The sequence below is a fragment of the Columba livia genome, chromosome Z (genome assembly GCF_036013475.1).
Source record: "Columba livia isolate bColLiv1 breed racing homer chromosome Z, bColLiv1.pat.W.v2, whole genome shotgun sequence".
Lineage (NCBI taxonomy): Eukaryota > Metazoa > Chordata > Aves > Columbiformes > Columbidae > Columba > Columba livia.
Window position 1 is genome coordinate 40,175,144 of NC_088642.1, and position 15,420 is coordinate 40,190,563.

Here is a 15,420-nt window from a genome sequence, read left to right on the forward strand (position 1 = left end):
CTTGTATAGTCACCCTAACTTCCCTGCTAACTATTCTCTCCTGCCATGTCATCTCATTTGCCCCAGTTTTCGCACAAGCACTTGAATATTTTGTGCTGTGTTTGCCTTCCCCTAGCACAGTGAAGCAAAGCAAAAAGAGTATGTTAGCTTTTTGTAAACACAAAATTTCCTGCCTGAAATACAAAACTGTTCTTTGCTCTGTAACCCGTCCAGCACGTTGGCCTAACTGACAGCAGCCCCCAGGTAACGGCTGGCGGCCCGCCCGCTCCCGCGGGACACTGGCCCCCAGGAAGACGCCGCCATTGCGGCCCAACGGCCACCGCCTACCTCGGGCGCTGCAGCAGCGCGCACAGCCGGACAGCGGGGCGGGCCTTCCGGCAGCCCGCCGCTCGCGGCACACCCCCGGCACCGCTCGCGCCTCGCTCCCTTCCGCCGCAGCGGAAGAGCGTACAGAGCGCAGTCTTCAACGTAGGCTGCGCCGACCCGGCCCTTCACGGTAATGGGGCCCCCTGCGGGAGCCAGGAGCTGCGCCAGCGGCCAAGCCAGCAGCTCCTGCGCGGTCTCGGCGCTGCCCGTGACCGCTGCCCCGAACGCTCGCTCCGCCCGCTGCGGCTGCTTGGGGCGCAGGACGCAGCACAACCGCGCTGCCACAGAGGGCGCAGAGAGGCGCAGCGTGCGCCTGCGCGGCAGCTGCGTCGACACTGCGCATGCCCGGGCCACGGAGTCAGTGGGCTGGTGCTGGGACGTCGGGTGCGATGGAGGAAGTGGGGTCTGTTTATGCGTGTCTTTAAGGAGTGACCGTGCAGAGGGCAGTGCCTCACTGCGGAATGTAAACTTATGCTTTGGCGCGGGTGGCGGGTGGCAGCAGCGGTCACAGCAGCCCGGCCTCGGACGGGCGCCGCCGGAGGCGTAGCGGAGGTTCCTGTAGTGATCTGGTACTGCTGGCGGAGTCCGGCAGCCTGCAATGGGATTTGCCCCCTTGCGGTTATTTTTCATCCTTTCCGAAGCGTCTGATACTCATTTCTTGGAGTTTTGTACTGTTCTGTCTGGCGTGTTCGAGAAGCCAGAACGTGTTTTTCACCTTTGAATAAGCTTCATTTTCATAGAAATATCTTTCTCTTCTTAAGCCTATTTAAAACTATATTATTAGGGTAAAGTTTCACTGTATTTGGAGATGTGTGGAACTGTGATTTGATTGGGAATAACAGTATCATCATAAGAATTTAACTGTTGTGTCCGTACTTTTGGTAATAATGTTGGTTAACTGTACAGCATTAAGCTTAATTCTTAAATCATTTTACTAATGTTGCCTATGTTTTCAGGCTTTTTTTCTTTTTTGCTTAGTTAACATGATGACAGACTTTGAAAAGAACCTCCATCAGGACATGATTACTCAACTGCATAATTGTGCTGCTGTTGGAAATGCAGCCAGACTGAAAGCATTGCTTAGTCATTCTCCGTCACTTATCAATGCAGCTGCAGATAATGGCTGGACAGCTCTCATGTATGGTGCCAGAAATGGACACCTTGATGTTGTGCAGATTCTTCTGGAAGAAGGGTAAGCTGTTTAGCAGATCCTGTTGAAGAGCTCTAATCTGAATCCATTTCTGCTGATTTCAGCTTCATCTCAGAAAAGTAAATTTACCTGCCAGACAGTAGAAGAATTTTCAGGATTAAAACTAAGGAAAATATGCTTTGTGTCTGTTTATCACTTGATTCTGCTATTGGTAAGAAACTCTTTAAAAATCTTGAGCATCTCTAAAATTATTCCTTTAATCTTCAGGGATATAATGTCACTCCTCCTGGCGACCAACAGAGTAGAATGAAGTTTGTGTCCCATTCCAGCCACTGCACTGAGTATAAATTTGGTATATTTAATTTTTCCAGTTAGACTTTTTCTCTAAACTTTACTTGTAATCCACTTTAGTCTATGTTACAGTGGAGAATGTTTGGTGACATGCTGGCTGTTCAGTAGGACGTGACAGTCACACCTTTACCAAAGTTACTGATTGATGGGTTTCATTTGTCTATCCTTTTAACAATTCACTTCCTCATTGAGTTGTCACATTATTTTCTTCAGTCAGTATGACATGCACATGTTCATTGCTTGTTAGAAACTTGCTATCATGTTGTCTGTCTTCAAGTCAGCTGTTGTAGTTTGTCAAGACACTTGGAAAAACCAAGAATGCTTTGGAGTTCTCCTTCAGAACCCAAAGAAGATTCTTCTGAAGCCTGAATAAAGTCAGGATCCAGATATTTCAAATGGAAAACATTTCAAAATGAAGGATGGGAGTCAGATGTTGTGGTTCAACTGAGCTCTACTTTAACAAAGCCCAGTCTATTCCTTTCTGCACCACTAGTTGCAGAACCAAGCAAGTATAGTTCATTCTGTAGCTGTGAGGAATCTCAGGCATAGCATTTCCCAGCCTCTAGTAATCATCCCACCCTTTTTCAGTCATGCCCAGATTCTGTGTTGTCTGCTGTGGCTCAGCATGGAACACTAGATGAACTGCAGTTTTGTAGCATAATCAGTACATTCCAGCAAGTAGAGGAGTACCTCAATGCCAGTTTTAGTGGATTGAAATCATCCATATATTGAGGAATCTTTTGATATTTTGGGGAAATTGCCAGTTCGGTAAATAGGATAACTGCTTTTTTAAGTTATGCTTGCTATTAAAAAAAAAAAAAAAAGAAGAAAGAATATCCAAATTTAAATGTCCTTTTCAGGGCTGTTCTCAGGCAGTTTATTGTGGCTGCTGAGGGGATACTGTGGCCTCATCGATCTCATTTTAGTTATGCTTAATCACAAAAATCATTTGGACAAATACAATTGCTGGATATATAACCATGAATGTCTAAGAATGTAATATTACATAACATTCCAGATGCTAATCCTGGAAAGCCAGTTTTTTGTTTTGTTTTGTTTTGTTTTTTAATACTCATCTGTGTTTGAGAAAACCTAAGGGGAATGTTTATAAATGGGAAAAAAAAATGTTAGTGACCTAAACAGTTCATGTTACTGGTCACAGTCTGCTTGTACCTCAGCAAATAAAAGGTGGAAGGCAAAACCAAGACAAAATTCAGTGGCTGAGAGGCAATTAAGTAGAAAATTAGGCAAGATTTTGCCTAAAGGAGACTTAATATTTAAATATAAATGGGCAATCATAGTCTGTTTTGCACCAAAAATGTGTAATTCAAGTTTTTAATGCTTTTCTAAAATGTACTCACACTCTCTCAAAAAGTATTGAGGTTAATATAAAATCTCAAGTAAAAACAGTCTTACCTGTGGTACAGTTATCTGTGTATCAGCAACTTGGATATATTGGTATCTTCTGGTTTTAAAAACTGATGAGTCTGTCCCCACATCTACTGTGTAATTTGTAGTTTACAGTGAAACTTCTGGTTTACTTATCCACTTGAGTTAAAATTGACAAAATATAAAAGCTCACTATTTTTGACCTGTCAGTCAACCCTAATCTCTTTCAGACTTGCTTTTTTTTCTGGTTAATATTTAAATATATATCATGAGGCAGTGTTCCTTTGTATGTGTCATTTTCCAGACATTTTAGTTTCAAAGAAGTCCCTGTAGGTACCAGCACTGCAATTGTAAGGGTGTTATTTCTTTCACTAATCAGAGGCTGCATTCTTGATCCTTATTCAATGATATTTTCTTGTGAATGTTTTGATGCTGCTTTCAGTCACTTATTTTTTTTATTACTGGTTATTCAGAAGAGACCTGTAGCCTGGCTTTCCAAGTGCTATCTGTAAACACCTTCAGCCTTTTTTTTTTAGTGATGCGCTATGTGAGAATTTAGTTAATTCACTGCTCTTGTAATACTGCTTGAACCTTGGTAAGTGTTACCTAGAGTAGATCAACAAAGATGTGGGATCTGGCCTTAGCAAAAGAAAACAAAGTATGATTACTTTTCATTAACATAATTCTAAGTATTTAGCCTAAACAGTGTGCCAGTATTGACAGCGTCTAGAAATTCTTGCACATTAATACTGTCAGATATATATGCTGGAAGTAAGAATAATATGGCATCAATACTCTCCTCGAGCATATTTACCCTGGTAACCACTGTTTTCTATTTCTCTAGGTGTGACAGGTCCCTCATTAATAAATCAAGGCAGACAGCTCTGGACATTGCTAAATTTTGGGGGTACAAGCACATAGCTAATTTGTTGGCTAATGTAAAAGGTGGGCAGAGGCCTAATTTTCTGTCAAATGAAGTGAAAGAATATGAAAATTATTTTGGCTTGACACTTCTGGACAGAAGAACTGAAAAAAGAACAGATTCAAAATGGCTAAGCAAAAAACAAAGCCATCCAACTACAGTATACATCCTCTTCTCAAATCTAAGTCCTTTGGTTACTTCGGGTAGGGAAATAGAGAGCTCCCAGCAGCCAAAAGTAAAGCTTTGCAGGCTGCACCACAAGGATGTGGAGCAATATATGAACCAAACTGAAGAAGACATCTTGATTTTTCTTGGAGTTGAACTTCAGTTCCACATGAACCTGCCGATTGCTTGCAATGGAGGAGCTTTGCAAGAAGGTGAAGAGGATGGGTTAGTTGCTTGGTTTGCTCTTAGTGTAGATTCTGCTTCTGCTGAGAAATTTAAGCAAAAGCATGAGGACTGTTACTTTCTTCACCCACCAATGCCAGCACTGCTGCAGCTACCTGAAAAAGAAGCTGGTAAGATACATAAAATTCAGCAGTTATCAAATGTGTAATCACAAGGATATGCTTTGGGATTCACTAATTCACTAATGCAAGGACAAACCACTGCGAAGGAATTGAGTATTTTCAGTGGCTTTAGAAATGTTTTAATTTTAAAAGCCAGTGAGTGGTTTTGTGAAGAATTTTGTATGTAAGAACGTTTGTGGTTGCAAAGCAGTATCATCTGCAATGGCAAGTATTAGTCTTTAAAACCTGTTGGTCATAATAGTTTTATAAATGGTACTATTTGAATATTAATGTGTGCATGTTAATGTTCTAAAACAACCAAAAAAACCCTGTGATTAGTGAGCTTTCACTGCAAGAAATAAAACTAAGTCCTTAATAAGACTGTTGGATAGCCATCTGAGAAGGGAACTGTGAGCAAGTCTTGGAAAGTCAGGATCTGAAAGTGAATGAAAGTCATTATGGACAGCTGGTGTTGTAAGAATGTTGCTTTTATGGAAGGATAAAGGGCAAGCCTGACTTGCACCTGAAGTTTAAATGGAACAATGCATTATTACATCAGTACCTTAGTAGCCCTAAAATGGTCATCTGTAAAAAGTGTCATATATAGTTCTGGCACTTTTCCCAGTCAAAGTAACTTTTCTGAGAAACAGGGTCTGTTGATCCAGATGAATTTGTTTCTTGATACATAAATTGGTCTGTAGCTACGTAGCACTGTGTTCTGTTGAATGTGCTGTGCTACAAGTAAAAGTATCTGAATAACTCATATTGCTTGATTTTTCTTGTAGTAAATTACAATTCAAGCCATAATCTTACTTTGATTTTTATCTTAAACTTTACGACTTGCCTTTTCTACACTGCTAAAAGCTTACATGAATTGATATTTGATTGTGTATATTTTCAATGTATTCTTTTAAAGGAGTGGTAGCCCAGGCTAGATCTGTTCTAGCGTGGCACAACCGCTACCGATTCTGCCCAACATGTGGAAGTGCAACCAAGATTGAAGAAGGGGGTTACAAGAAAATTTGCTTAAAAGAGGGTTGTCCCAGTCTCCAAGGTGTTCACAACACATCATATCCAAGAGTTGGTGAGAATATTGTAGGATAAACTTGGTCAAAAGTAACTTGTTTGTACTACTATATAGATGTAAATCAGTTTCTTTGTAGTTATTTCACCTGCTTGCTTCTATTTCAGGTCTGTCTTGCTTATCTCTCCCCTGGGCATGTGTGTCTCGGCTTTATTTAGGATTAAGTAGTTCGGGCTTCTTTCTTGCAGTAGTCTATGACAAAAAATTGCTGTGAAAATACGAATTTGTATCATTTAGAAGTTTCAAGAACATAGATATTAACAAGACAAAGTGTCACATTTTACTTTTTTTTTTTTTTTCCTCCTATGTGTTGTTTTCTCACCTTCTGCAAGCCCTTTGAGCTTGAAATAGCTCTCTGTCATATTTGGCCCTGGATCAAATTTCTGATACAGTTCTGATTTTTCCTGTAGAGCTACTTTGATTGTATTAGCCATTTTCACTGTCTTCCACTATTCATTGTCAGTCACAAACTGCCAGGCTTATTTCTACTCAGAATATAAGCTTGTACAGACAGTCTTTTATAGCTCCTTTTGTTCATATGTTGCAAAGGAAGTGTACTATGTCATTGATGGGGAACCCAGGAAGGAAAAGCAGCTTTCCCTTTTTTTCCTGGATCATTTCTTGTCTCTTTGACCATCTTACCTTCCCCTACCCCGCCCTCTCTTCTGCAGTTGTAGTTCTGAATGTTGTATATGTGTTGTGTTTCTGAATTTCATAATCTATTACATGCTCTAGATATATATTAGTAATCTAAGTAATTCTGCCATATTCTTCTGTCTTACAGACTATAGTGAAGCTTGCTAAAATACTAGAGGCCATTTTTTTACATTCTCTAGCACAACAAACTTAGAGAAGAAATGGGATTATATAGGGAAGACTGATGAACCAGCATCTAGTGATGTCTTTCTCTGAAGAAAGTCTGTAGACAGCAACACTGAATATAATATGCTGTGCCTGTTCCAGGTGTCTTTGTGCAGGACAACAATCTTTGAATTTATTCTTTATAGTGGTTGCTGAATCAAGGCATTTCATCGGAGAAAATACAGTGTTTTGGACAAAAAAAAAAAAAAGAGCAAGAGAAAAAATATATACAGGCAGAGTCAGAAAAAAAAATAAAAATACTGAGATACTTAAGAGCTAGGTAACAATAAAAAAAGGGGAAAAGATCGTAGATGAACAGTGAACAGGAAGGCATAACAGAAATAATTATACCAATAAGGAGAAAGTATTAAGCAAGAAAGAAAAAGATACATAAAATGACTAGAAATGAGAAAGTAGATAGAAGTGCAACATCAGATGAGAGATTGATAGCAAACAGTCAACAAAGTCAAAAATGGAAAGTTTAGTCAGTATTTACATTTTAAGTGGAGTATGTGGCTCTTCCTTGGTATTTCATTCAAAAGTAAATTCTCAGACCTGTGGGTGTAGACAAGGTGATAATAAATTGGTTTTGCTGCAGAAATTATTGCTATCTGCTGGATGTGTAGCTAGGTTAGTATTGCTGATACTTTTACCAGACTGTGTGCTTTGGTTGCAAGTAATACATGTCCTTCATTTCAAGCCTTGGCTAGTGAACTGCTTCTGCTAAGCATGTATGTTGCAAAACAAAATAAACAGATACCTTGCAGGGAAAAAATTACACAATTCTGATTTCAGTCACTTAATGGTATCTTGTTTGTATTTATGTGCATTGGTATCGAAAAGGCTGAACTTTGTTACTGCTTTTAAGTCCTTCAAATGTTGAAATATATTCTTTTTATGTCCCTTGCAGATCCTGTTGTGATAATGCAGGTCATCCATCCAGATGGGAACCACTGTCTTTTAGGAAGGCAGAAGAGGTTTCCCCCAGGAATGTTTACCTGTCTTGCTGGATTTGTAGAACCTGGTGATTAATTTTGTTTTCTTGTACTAAATGTTTTTTCTCAGATATTAGTATTGTACATTGAAAATAATATGGAAATATGTTTGATGTTATGTCAAATGAATGCTTCTGCTTCTTGTTAGGTAAATTATTGTAACAAATATGCCTGGTTTGTACTTGCCAGCAACTAATTTATAAAAAGTTTGGAGAATTGTCTGTGTCTGTTAAGACAATGAAGAATGAATCAGGTGAAGTGAATAATACAACTCAGGAATGTTTGCAAGTCTTCTTTAGTCTCTATTTCCTTACTATTGTCATTTAAAATACTGATTTTCAAGTTTTATTATATGCTGTTATACTGAAAATCTAGAAAGTAACAGTGCTATTTATAAGTGAACAGAGCAGTGTTTCAAAAGTAATTAAAAGAACAAGGTATGTCCTACCAAGTTTTTGATATTTTGAGTGTGGTAATAATAGTTTGCATGTATGATAAATTATTAATTCTGTAAATAAACTTTATAATGGAGAAATCATCATACTTTATTTTCAAAGGTCCATTATGCTTTGGTGACTAGTTTTACCTTACCTAGACTACTGTATCTTAATGTCTGCGCCCTGATCTGTGAACTAGATCTCTATAGATAATTATCTAGGGCAGTTTCAAATCTTTTGAGTCAGTTCAAAGCACAGAACGTAATCATTGCTCTGAGTATTTTCATCAGCTGCTTATTCTTTGCTCTTTTTGATTAGGTGAAACCATAGAAGATGCTGTTCGAAGAGAAGTAGAAGAGGAGGCTGGAGTCAAAGTTGGACGTGTTCAGTACGTCTCCTGTCAGCCATGGCCAATGCCGTCCTCCCTAATGATTGGCTGCTTAGCTGTTGCAGTGTCTACAGAAATTAAAGTTGACAAGAATGAAATAGAGGATGCACGCTGGTTCACTAGAGAACAGGTAAAGTTCAATTTAATTTCCTTCTTGTATTGATTATTCTGTGACTGTGTATAGATACTTGGTTTTTTCAGCAAGTTGAATTAGTGTTTATGGTCTCCGTTTTATCATACTACAAGTGCATTATATTGTTGTTGTAGATTACACACAGCCAGAGAAAGGCAGATATTCACGGTAATTCCTGAGTCCATTTTATGACATTTTTGCCAGTTAGCTCTTCAGATTTTTCTTTGGGGAGATGTCCAAGGTATTGTTATTTTAAGTGACTTTCTTAGCAAGCTTGTGTATTCTGTTTTGAAAGAAGTAGTATTTAATAGCTTTCATCATCTGAGTTTCTCCAAACAGCCATGCTGCCAAATTTGCTGGCAGTGGGGAGGTTTAGGTAAAATGCTGGGAATTCATTAGTTTGAACATCTTTTTTCTGCAGTACTACTTTAATACTCTGGTATGGAATGCAGTTTACTATGCATTGATAGGAAATTCTACTACTTAGCTTTCCTGAGTATTTAAAATATAGTAAAATAGAAGAAAAAAAGATTTTCACAGAAAGAGAGGTTTAAGTTCATAAGTGGAAAAAGGAAGGGCTGCTTACAAAGTCTTCACAGGTTTTTCCACAGGCTGCTTAGGAACTAAACTTCTGGTAACACTGTACTTCTGCCTAGCAGTTGCAAGTCAACTGTTTTAAGTCAATTTGAAGGTAAACTTGGTCACCTACAATCTCATACTGTATTCCTGACAACACTGAGAGCGTTGTTTTAAATGCATATGAGTTCTGACTACAGGTAGTCAAATGCATATTGTGTTACAGTTGGAAATAAATGTATCTGAGAAATGAACTAAACTAGAAGTGCACTCTCATGTTCAAAGTGCTTCAGAAAACCAACAAAACACATTTTCCTCTGCACTTCATGGGAAGCGGAGAGGAAGAATTATTTATGGAACAGTGCAGAGCACCATCTGGTGGTCCTTACCATGGAGAGGCTTCACAAAACCATTGTTACATTAACAGTAAATCTCCACGATATTAGAAAGAAAGTATTTTTTGAGGCACATTTGAGGTAAAAAATGTCGGCATCCACACAGAATGCTGTGTGTGTCTTTCTCTGCATCTGTGATGGAGAATATGGTATTGGGTTAATAGCTATGGTAATGATAGACTGATTTATCATTGTAAGATTATTTCTGCATTGATATTAGATTCCATATAGCTCATAATATTATATTCTAAAGAAAAAAACTTTCTTTATTGCAGGTCGTGGAAGTTCTCACTAAAAGAAGTCAACGTTCTTTCTTTGTGCCACCAGGTCGAGCTATTGCACACCAGCTAATGAAACATTGGATTGGAATGAATCCTAATCTTTAATTCAAATAATTCATTTCTTTAAGTTAAATTACATCTTCTAGTGAATGCTAAATTAGGGATAAATTAGAAAGAATTGTTTATCTAGGAAGTGTGCAACCATGTGAATTTTTGAGCCTTTCCTTTGGTTCCTGAGCTAAACTATACAGACTTTTGTAGGATTTTTCAGATCTGAATTAAAACTGAACAACAACACAGTGATTATCCCAAGCAAGCACGCAAGAAATAGGTGAAATTGGTGCCTTGTTAACCTGTCACCCACTGGAAGAAGTCACAGCATTACAAAGAGGCCTGACCTTGCCTGCTGTTTGAATTCTGTATTTACATCTTCCTATTTTGTCTTAATAGTTTCTTTCTCAATTTTTCCTGTCTCCATTCTTTACATTCTGTCTGGCACAAAAATCAACATTCAGTGCTGATAGTCTTACCAACAATGTTTATTTTTAAGGTAATAGCATATTTAAATGCTGAATATTTAGTATTTTGTATCTTTTACATTAATAGCCCTTTAAACTGAGTATTTATTCTTCTAGTCTCATCTGGCCTGCACTTACCAATTGTACATCAGCCTGAATCTAGAGTTATAATGCAATATTCTGTTTCTGAAAAAGGTATTGGCGAATCGTCCCAAAAAGCCTAAATATTAATATTAGATGTTTTTATAAGATATTTTACTCTAGGCAGTGAGTTATTCCATTCTCTGGTAATCAGAAATGAAACTGTAGAGTAATGGAGGAAAGAAATAGATTAATCAAACAAGACAACATCTCAAAATTTGTACAAAGTTATTTTATGGAAATGGAGACGCTAAGATTGTTAGTGCTATTAAGAATTTTACAGTTGAAAGATATACATTAACCCTAGCTGTAAGACTGGGAAAGCAATATATGAATTAAAATATTTACTTGTGTATATTTAATGGTAAAGTTCAAATTTGTGCCTTAATTTATTGTGTTACTGAAAATAATGTTAATATTATTTCAAAATTTAAGGTTGTGAAAACGTATTGGTTTTACTATTAATGTCATTATGTAGTGGTTCAGTTGTCTGTGATTACAGTCATTCCAGTGATACAAAAAAAAACGCAAATGACCAGAAGGAAATACAATGATAAAGTAATAAATATTAATATACTATCACATGGTGATTTGTTTATTCAGATTAATTTGAACATTTTTTTAAATCAATTAATTCTGTCAGATTTGTTTCAAAATTCTCTGCAAACTGGAATCAATAAAAATGTTTTAGAAATCCTAATAGTTATTTTTTCTCCATCCAGTGACATACTTTCTTAGGCAGTGGATATCAAACGTTAAAGCAAAAAGAATTTCTTAACAGAGCTGGAACAGCTGATAAATCATTACATTGCTTTATTCTCTCCCTTGTTTCAGCTCTACGTACAAATGAAGAAAATCAGGTGATCAGTTGAGCCATCTGGAAATGAGAAGATATACACAGCTTCCCTTACAAATTGCTTTTGCAGAGAAGGGGAAGTATGAAAAGTTGTCATGGGCTAAGGCTACCAGCAGGCCTGCATATTGTCAGTGGAATTAATCTTCAAAAACAAATGTTGGACAGAAGGAATCGTAGTTTCAGGTTGTTCATACAACTAACGGGAGAACATTGGACAGTATGCAAACAGTGTTGGAAGATGAACAAGGAAAGAATGAGGAGCAGATGGGAGAGCATAAAACAAAGAGCAAATAAGGTAACATAAAGATATTGGCTTGGTGCAAAAGTAATTGCAGTTTTGGACTGTGAATTCTAAATCACTATAACTAGGCTCAAACACATCTCTATTAATCAAAATAGGAACCATTACAATCAACACAATTTTGCCAACAAGAAATAAGTTTGCTTATTGCTGTAGTGTAAAAATCCATGCATCAGAATTCAATGAACTCTTGGAAAGCATTTTCTGCATCCTCTGGTTGTGGAAGTGTTTTCCCTGCAAAAAGTTTTTCAGATGCTTCAAGAAGTGGTGGTTACTTGGTGAGAGGTCAGGTGAATATGGCAGATGAAAGAAAACTTTGTAGCCCAACTCGTTCAACTTTTGAAGTGTTGGTTCTGTGATGTGCAGTCAGGTGAGTGCGTCAAGAAAAATTAGGCCCTTTTCTGTTGAGCAGTATGGGCTGCAGGTGTTGCAGTTTTCAGTGCATCTCATAGATTTACTGAGCGTACTTCTCAGGTGGAATGGTTTTGCCAGAATTCAGAAAGCTGCAGTAGATCAGACCAGCAGCAAAATGATGATTGTTTGAGGCACTCACCAAGGTTTTTCACCTTTCCAATTTGTTTCAAAAATGAATGACCATAGAATGGTTAATGTTGAGTTCTTCAGCAACCTTTTGTGTAGTTGTAAGAGGATGAGCTTCGATGATTGCTCTCAATTGGTCAATATCAGCTTCCAATGGCTGGCAACTATGCTTCTAATCTTCAAGGCTTTCGTCTCCTTTGCAAGACCTCTTGAACAAACACTGCACTGAACGTTTGATAGCAGTTCCTGGGCCAAATGCATTGTTGATGTTGTGAGTTGTCTGTGCTGGTTTATGGGCCATTTTGAACTCGAATAAGAATATTGTTCAAATTTGCTTTTTGTCTAACATCATTTCCATAGTCTAAAATAAAGACAAAATAAACAGCAAGTAATAAGTCAGTACCAAAAATGTAAAGCAAGAAAAATGCATTAAAATTATGTATGACATAACCATATTGATTTAAGAATGTATCTAATATTCAACAGCAAATTTCAACATGCATAAACTGCAATTACTTTGCACCAACCTAATAAGTAAATTACGACATCGAGGTAGCTAGAAAATAATAGTATTAGGATGAGACTTATATAGGTTTTCATGTAGGAAATAATGGTGGATTGCTGTAGAGATAGGTTTGTAACTGCATAATTCAGAAGTATCCATAACCAATACAGATACTAAGAATCAGACTTTTTTTAAATTGAAAATCTGTATAAATAATACATATCTGCATTTACAATGCTAATAAATAATTTGGAAATTTTCATTCTGCATGAAAAAAGAAGAAAAATGGTAGTTTGAAAAAGAAGACAACATTTCTATAATCTCAGAGTTTGAAAGTAACATTTGTGTGATCTTTCAGTACTAATAAATTCTGGTGTTGCAACAATTTTTAGTATATTATACATTTTTAAAAGCTAAATCCACAGTCCTTCTTAAGCTTGCTTTTCTTTTTTCCATCCCCAACAGATTAATCATTCATAGAGAAGGTGAAAGACACCCCTTGTTTAAGAAAATGAATTTGATAATTTTAATCTCCTATTCAAAGGAAGACTTTTCCTGGTTTTTTATTGATTAATTTGACCTGCTTGTAGGTCATAGCATTGAGCGATAGCTTGAAAACACCACTGCACAGAAATTTTCTGAAGCAGAGTTATTTTTTCAGATTACATAGAGAATATATAATTGAACAGACTTATTCTGTAGCTATTTAGCAAATAGAACAATTTCAAAAAGTGCCAGATTAAGTTTAGCAACCATTAAAAAGATAGTGGAGTGATTCTGACTGGAATATAATTAGGGCAAAACTTTGTAAGATTTAAGTTGTATGCCTTATCCAAAAGACTGAAGCTCTGCAAGTAGGCTATTTCTTACCATTAAGTTAATGCAATACATTCAGAAAATTGTATTTCTTAAACCACTAGAAAGAGAGTTTTGTTCACGTTGTGTAATATTAGTGTCTCACTCTTTTCTCCCTTGTACAATAGTACCAGAGCAAAAAGAGTACTTATTACATGTAGATGTACAAGGCAGAAAATATTCTAGAGATTCCTTTTATCCCAATTTACAGGTACACTAATGGGAGTTAACTTCTGTTCAGTATATAATTTGTAAAGAATCTGTATTTTATCATTTTTGAATTTATTATAATTTACAAGTAATAGAACCAGTAATTTAATAAAGTGGAAAAAAATAGATAAGGTGTTTAAACACTAAACAAAATTGATACAACTAACCAAGATGTAAGCTTCCAGTTTTGATACTATAGCATGACCGTTATATTTTGTGTAGGAATATGGTCAAGATGGTGAATTATTATCTTGAATTGTACAACATGTGAAGGAAAAAGAGGTGGGTATCAACAGGCTGATTAGAGGTAGACCAGTCATAATGCTTCATGGAATTAAATATAGTAATCAGATTCTGAGCTTAGGAGACAGAAATAGAAAAAGAAGTGGAGCAAGACTGTGAACAATGTTGCTCCTGCTTTTATCTTACGACTTTTCAGGCAAACCTGACATTTTGTAAAGACCTGGTAAGTTGAGTTGTTATTTTTCTTATCTGCTTTAGTGATTAAGAGTTAAATAACTAGTAGTCCTTTGTTGTTTAAGTGGTTGGAAGGATATACGTATACAGCATGTCATTGCTGACCAGGATTGACAGTACAGAAGTGGCTAAGTCCAAAGGTAAAAAAAAAAATAAACTTGTTATCCTATTAAGCCTTAGTAAGACAGCCAGCATATCCTTCATGAGGTTAGAAAAGCAAACTATTCACAGGGAGTCCATAATAGCAAGCAAGTAGCTATCTGAGGAAAATTAATATTGGCTCATAGTAACAGTAAGTAAAAGAGGTTGGGATTTTTTTTAAATGACATCTTGTCAGGTAGTATTCTGTAGATACTAATTGTTGTAACTCATCACAGCTTTTATAAAATATGAGATTTCTGCAGGTTTCTTACACAGTAGATACAGTTTAAAAATTTCAATTACAGTTCACAATATAGTTTAGTTTTATGAATAAACAAGATTGATAACTGCCTAAATTGAAGGGATTTTTCAGATTTTTTTTTTTTTTTAAAGTAAATAAGAATGTTTTCCTAAATAACAGGGATTTCTAAGATTTTTTTTGATCCCTAAGACTGTATCTGTCATTTTAGCACATAGGGACTCAAAGTGTTGTAGTATGTAATTTTAGAAGTGAAAGCCTACCTGAATGTACTTCAGTTTGTTATTTGTACTGTCTTCCTGCAACTAATTTCAGATGTGGAATGTGAGGAATGCTATGATAAGGCTACAGGATTATTAATCAAGAAGGGATATATATATAATGGAGTAGAGAAGCTTACAAACTCAGTTTGCAACACTTAAATAACCCTGAATGGTAGTTTTGTTCTCCCACTGTTTCATTGTCCTCAATGCTAAGCTACCTTTGGGGAAGTATTTTCTTATTGCTCTTGAAGGAGAGAAGCATTCTAACACCGGAGCTCTCCCAGGTTAGTGAAGAAATGTAGACATTTTCTCAATATAGACATTTTTACCTGCTAAACTAAACTAAATTTTTACCTGCTAAAACTAAAAACCTACAAAATATAAAACATCCAAATTTTTGTCATTATAAGTGCAAATTACCCTGATTTTATGCAGTATAAATTGTTCTTCTGGAGAAAATGACCCTGGAAACTGCATAGTCAGAAAATACAGAATCTAAGTTTCCCCACTTTAGATG

General features: G+C 36.7%; 2 protein-coding genes across 9 annotated transcripts in view; both read left to right on the plus strand.

Annotated features, from left to right (window-relative positions):
* The first annotated feature begins 366 nt into the window (after window positions 1-366).
* NUDT12 (nudix hydrolase 12) lies at window positions 367-11,196 on the plus strand. 8 transcript variants are annotated; one of them, XM_065045430.1, is made up of 7 exons: window positions 367-496; window positions 1,345-1,558; window positions 4,101-4,696; window positions 5,604-5,771; window positions 7,543-7,656; window positions 8,383-8,582; window positions 9,832-11,196. In XM_065045430.1, exons 2-7 carry the CDS (start codon window positions 1,350-1,352, stop codon window positions 9,940-9,942), a joined length of 1,398 nt encoding a protein of 465 aa, XP_064901502.1. In that variant the 5' UTR covers window positions 367-496; window positions 1,345-1,349; the 3' UTR covers window positions 9,943-11,196. The 8 variants fall into 8 exon arrangements, with proteins under 8 accessions (XP_064901502.1, XP_064901501.1, XP_064901499.1 ...); XM_065045429.1 differs by having other exon boundaries at window positions 420-496; window positions 1,323-1,558; XM_065045427.1 differs by lacking the exon at window positions 367-496 and adding an exon at window positions 558-750.
* A 219-nt stretch (window positions 11,197-11,415) lies between these two features.
* The window catches only part of LOC102087994 (uncharacterized), a 53,306-nt gene continuing 49,301 nt past the window's right edge, over window positions 11,416-15,420 (plus strand). Inside the window, exon 1 of the mRNA XM_021288075.2 lies at window positions 11,416-11,647. The gene's annotated coding sequence lies outside the window, so the exon portion shown is untranslated. The remainder of the gene's footprint in view (window positions 11,648-15,420) is intronic.

Coding starts and splice junctions, on each gene's coding strand:
- NUDT12 (XM_065045427.1), top strand. CDS start 708: ATGCCCGGGCCACGGAGTCAGTGGGCTGGTGCTGGGACGTCGG. Junction 4,697..5,603: donor GCTACCTGAAAAAGAAGCTG/GTAAGATACATA, acceptor ATTCTTTTAAAG/GAGTGGTAGCCCAGGCTAGA. Junction 5,772..7,542: donor CACATCATATCCAAGAGTTG/GTGAGAATATTG, acceptor TGTCCCTTGCAG/ATCCTGTTGTGATAATGCAG.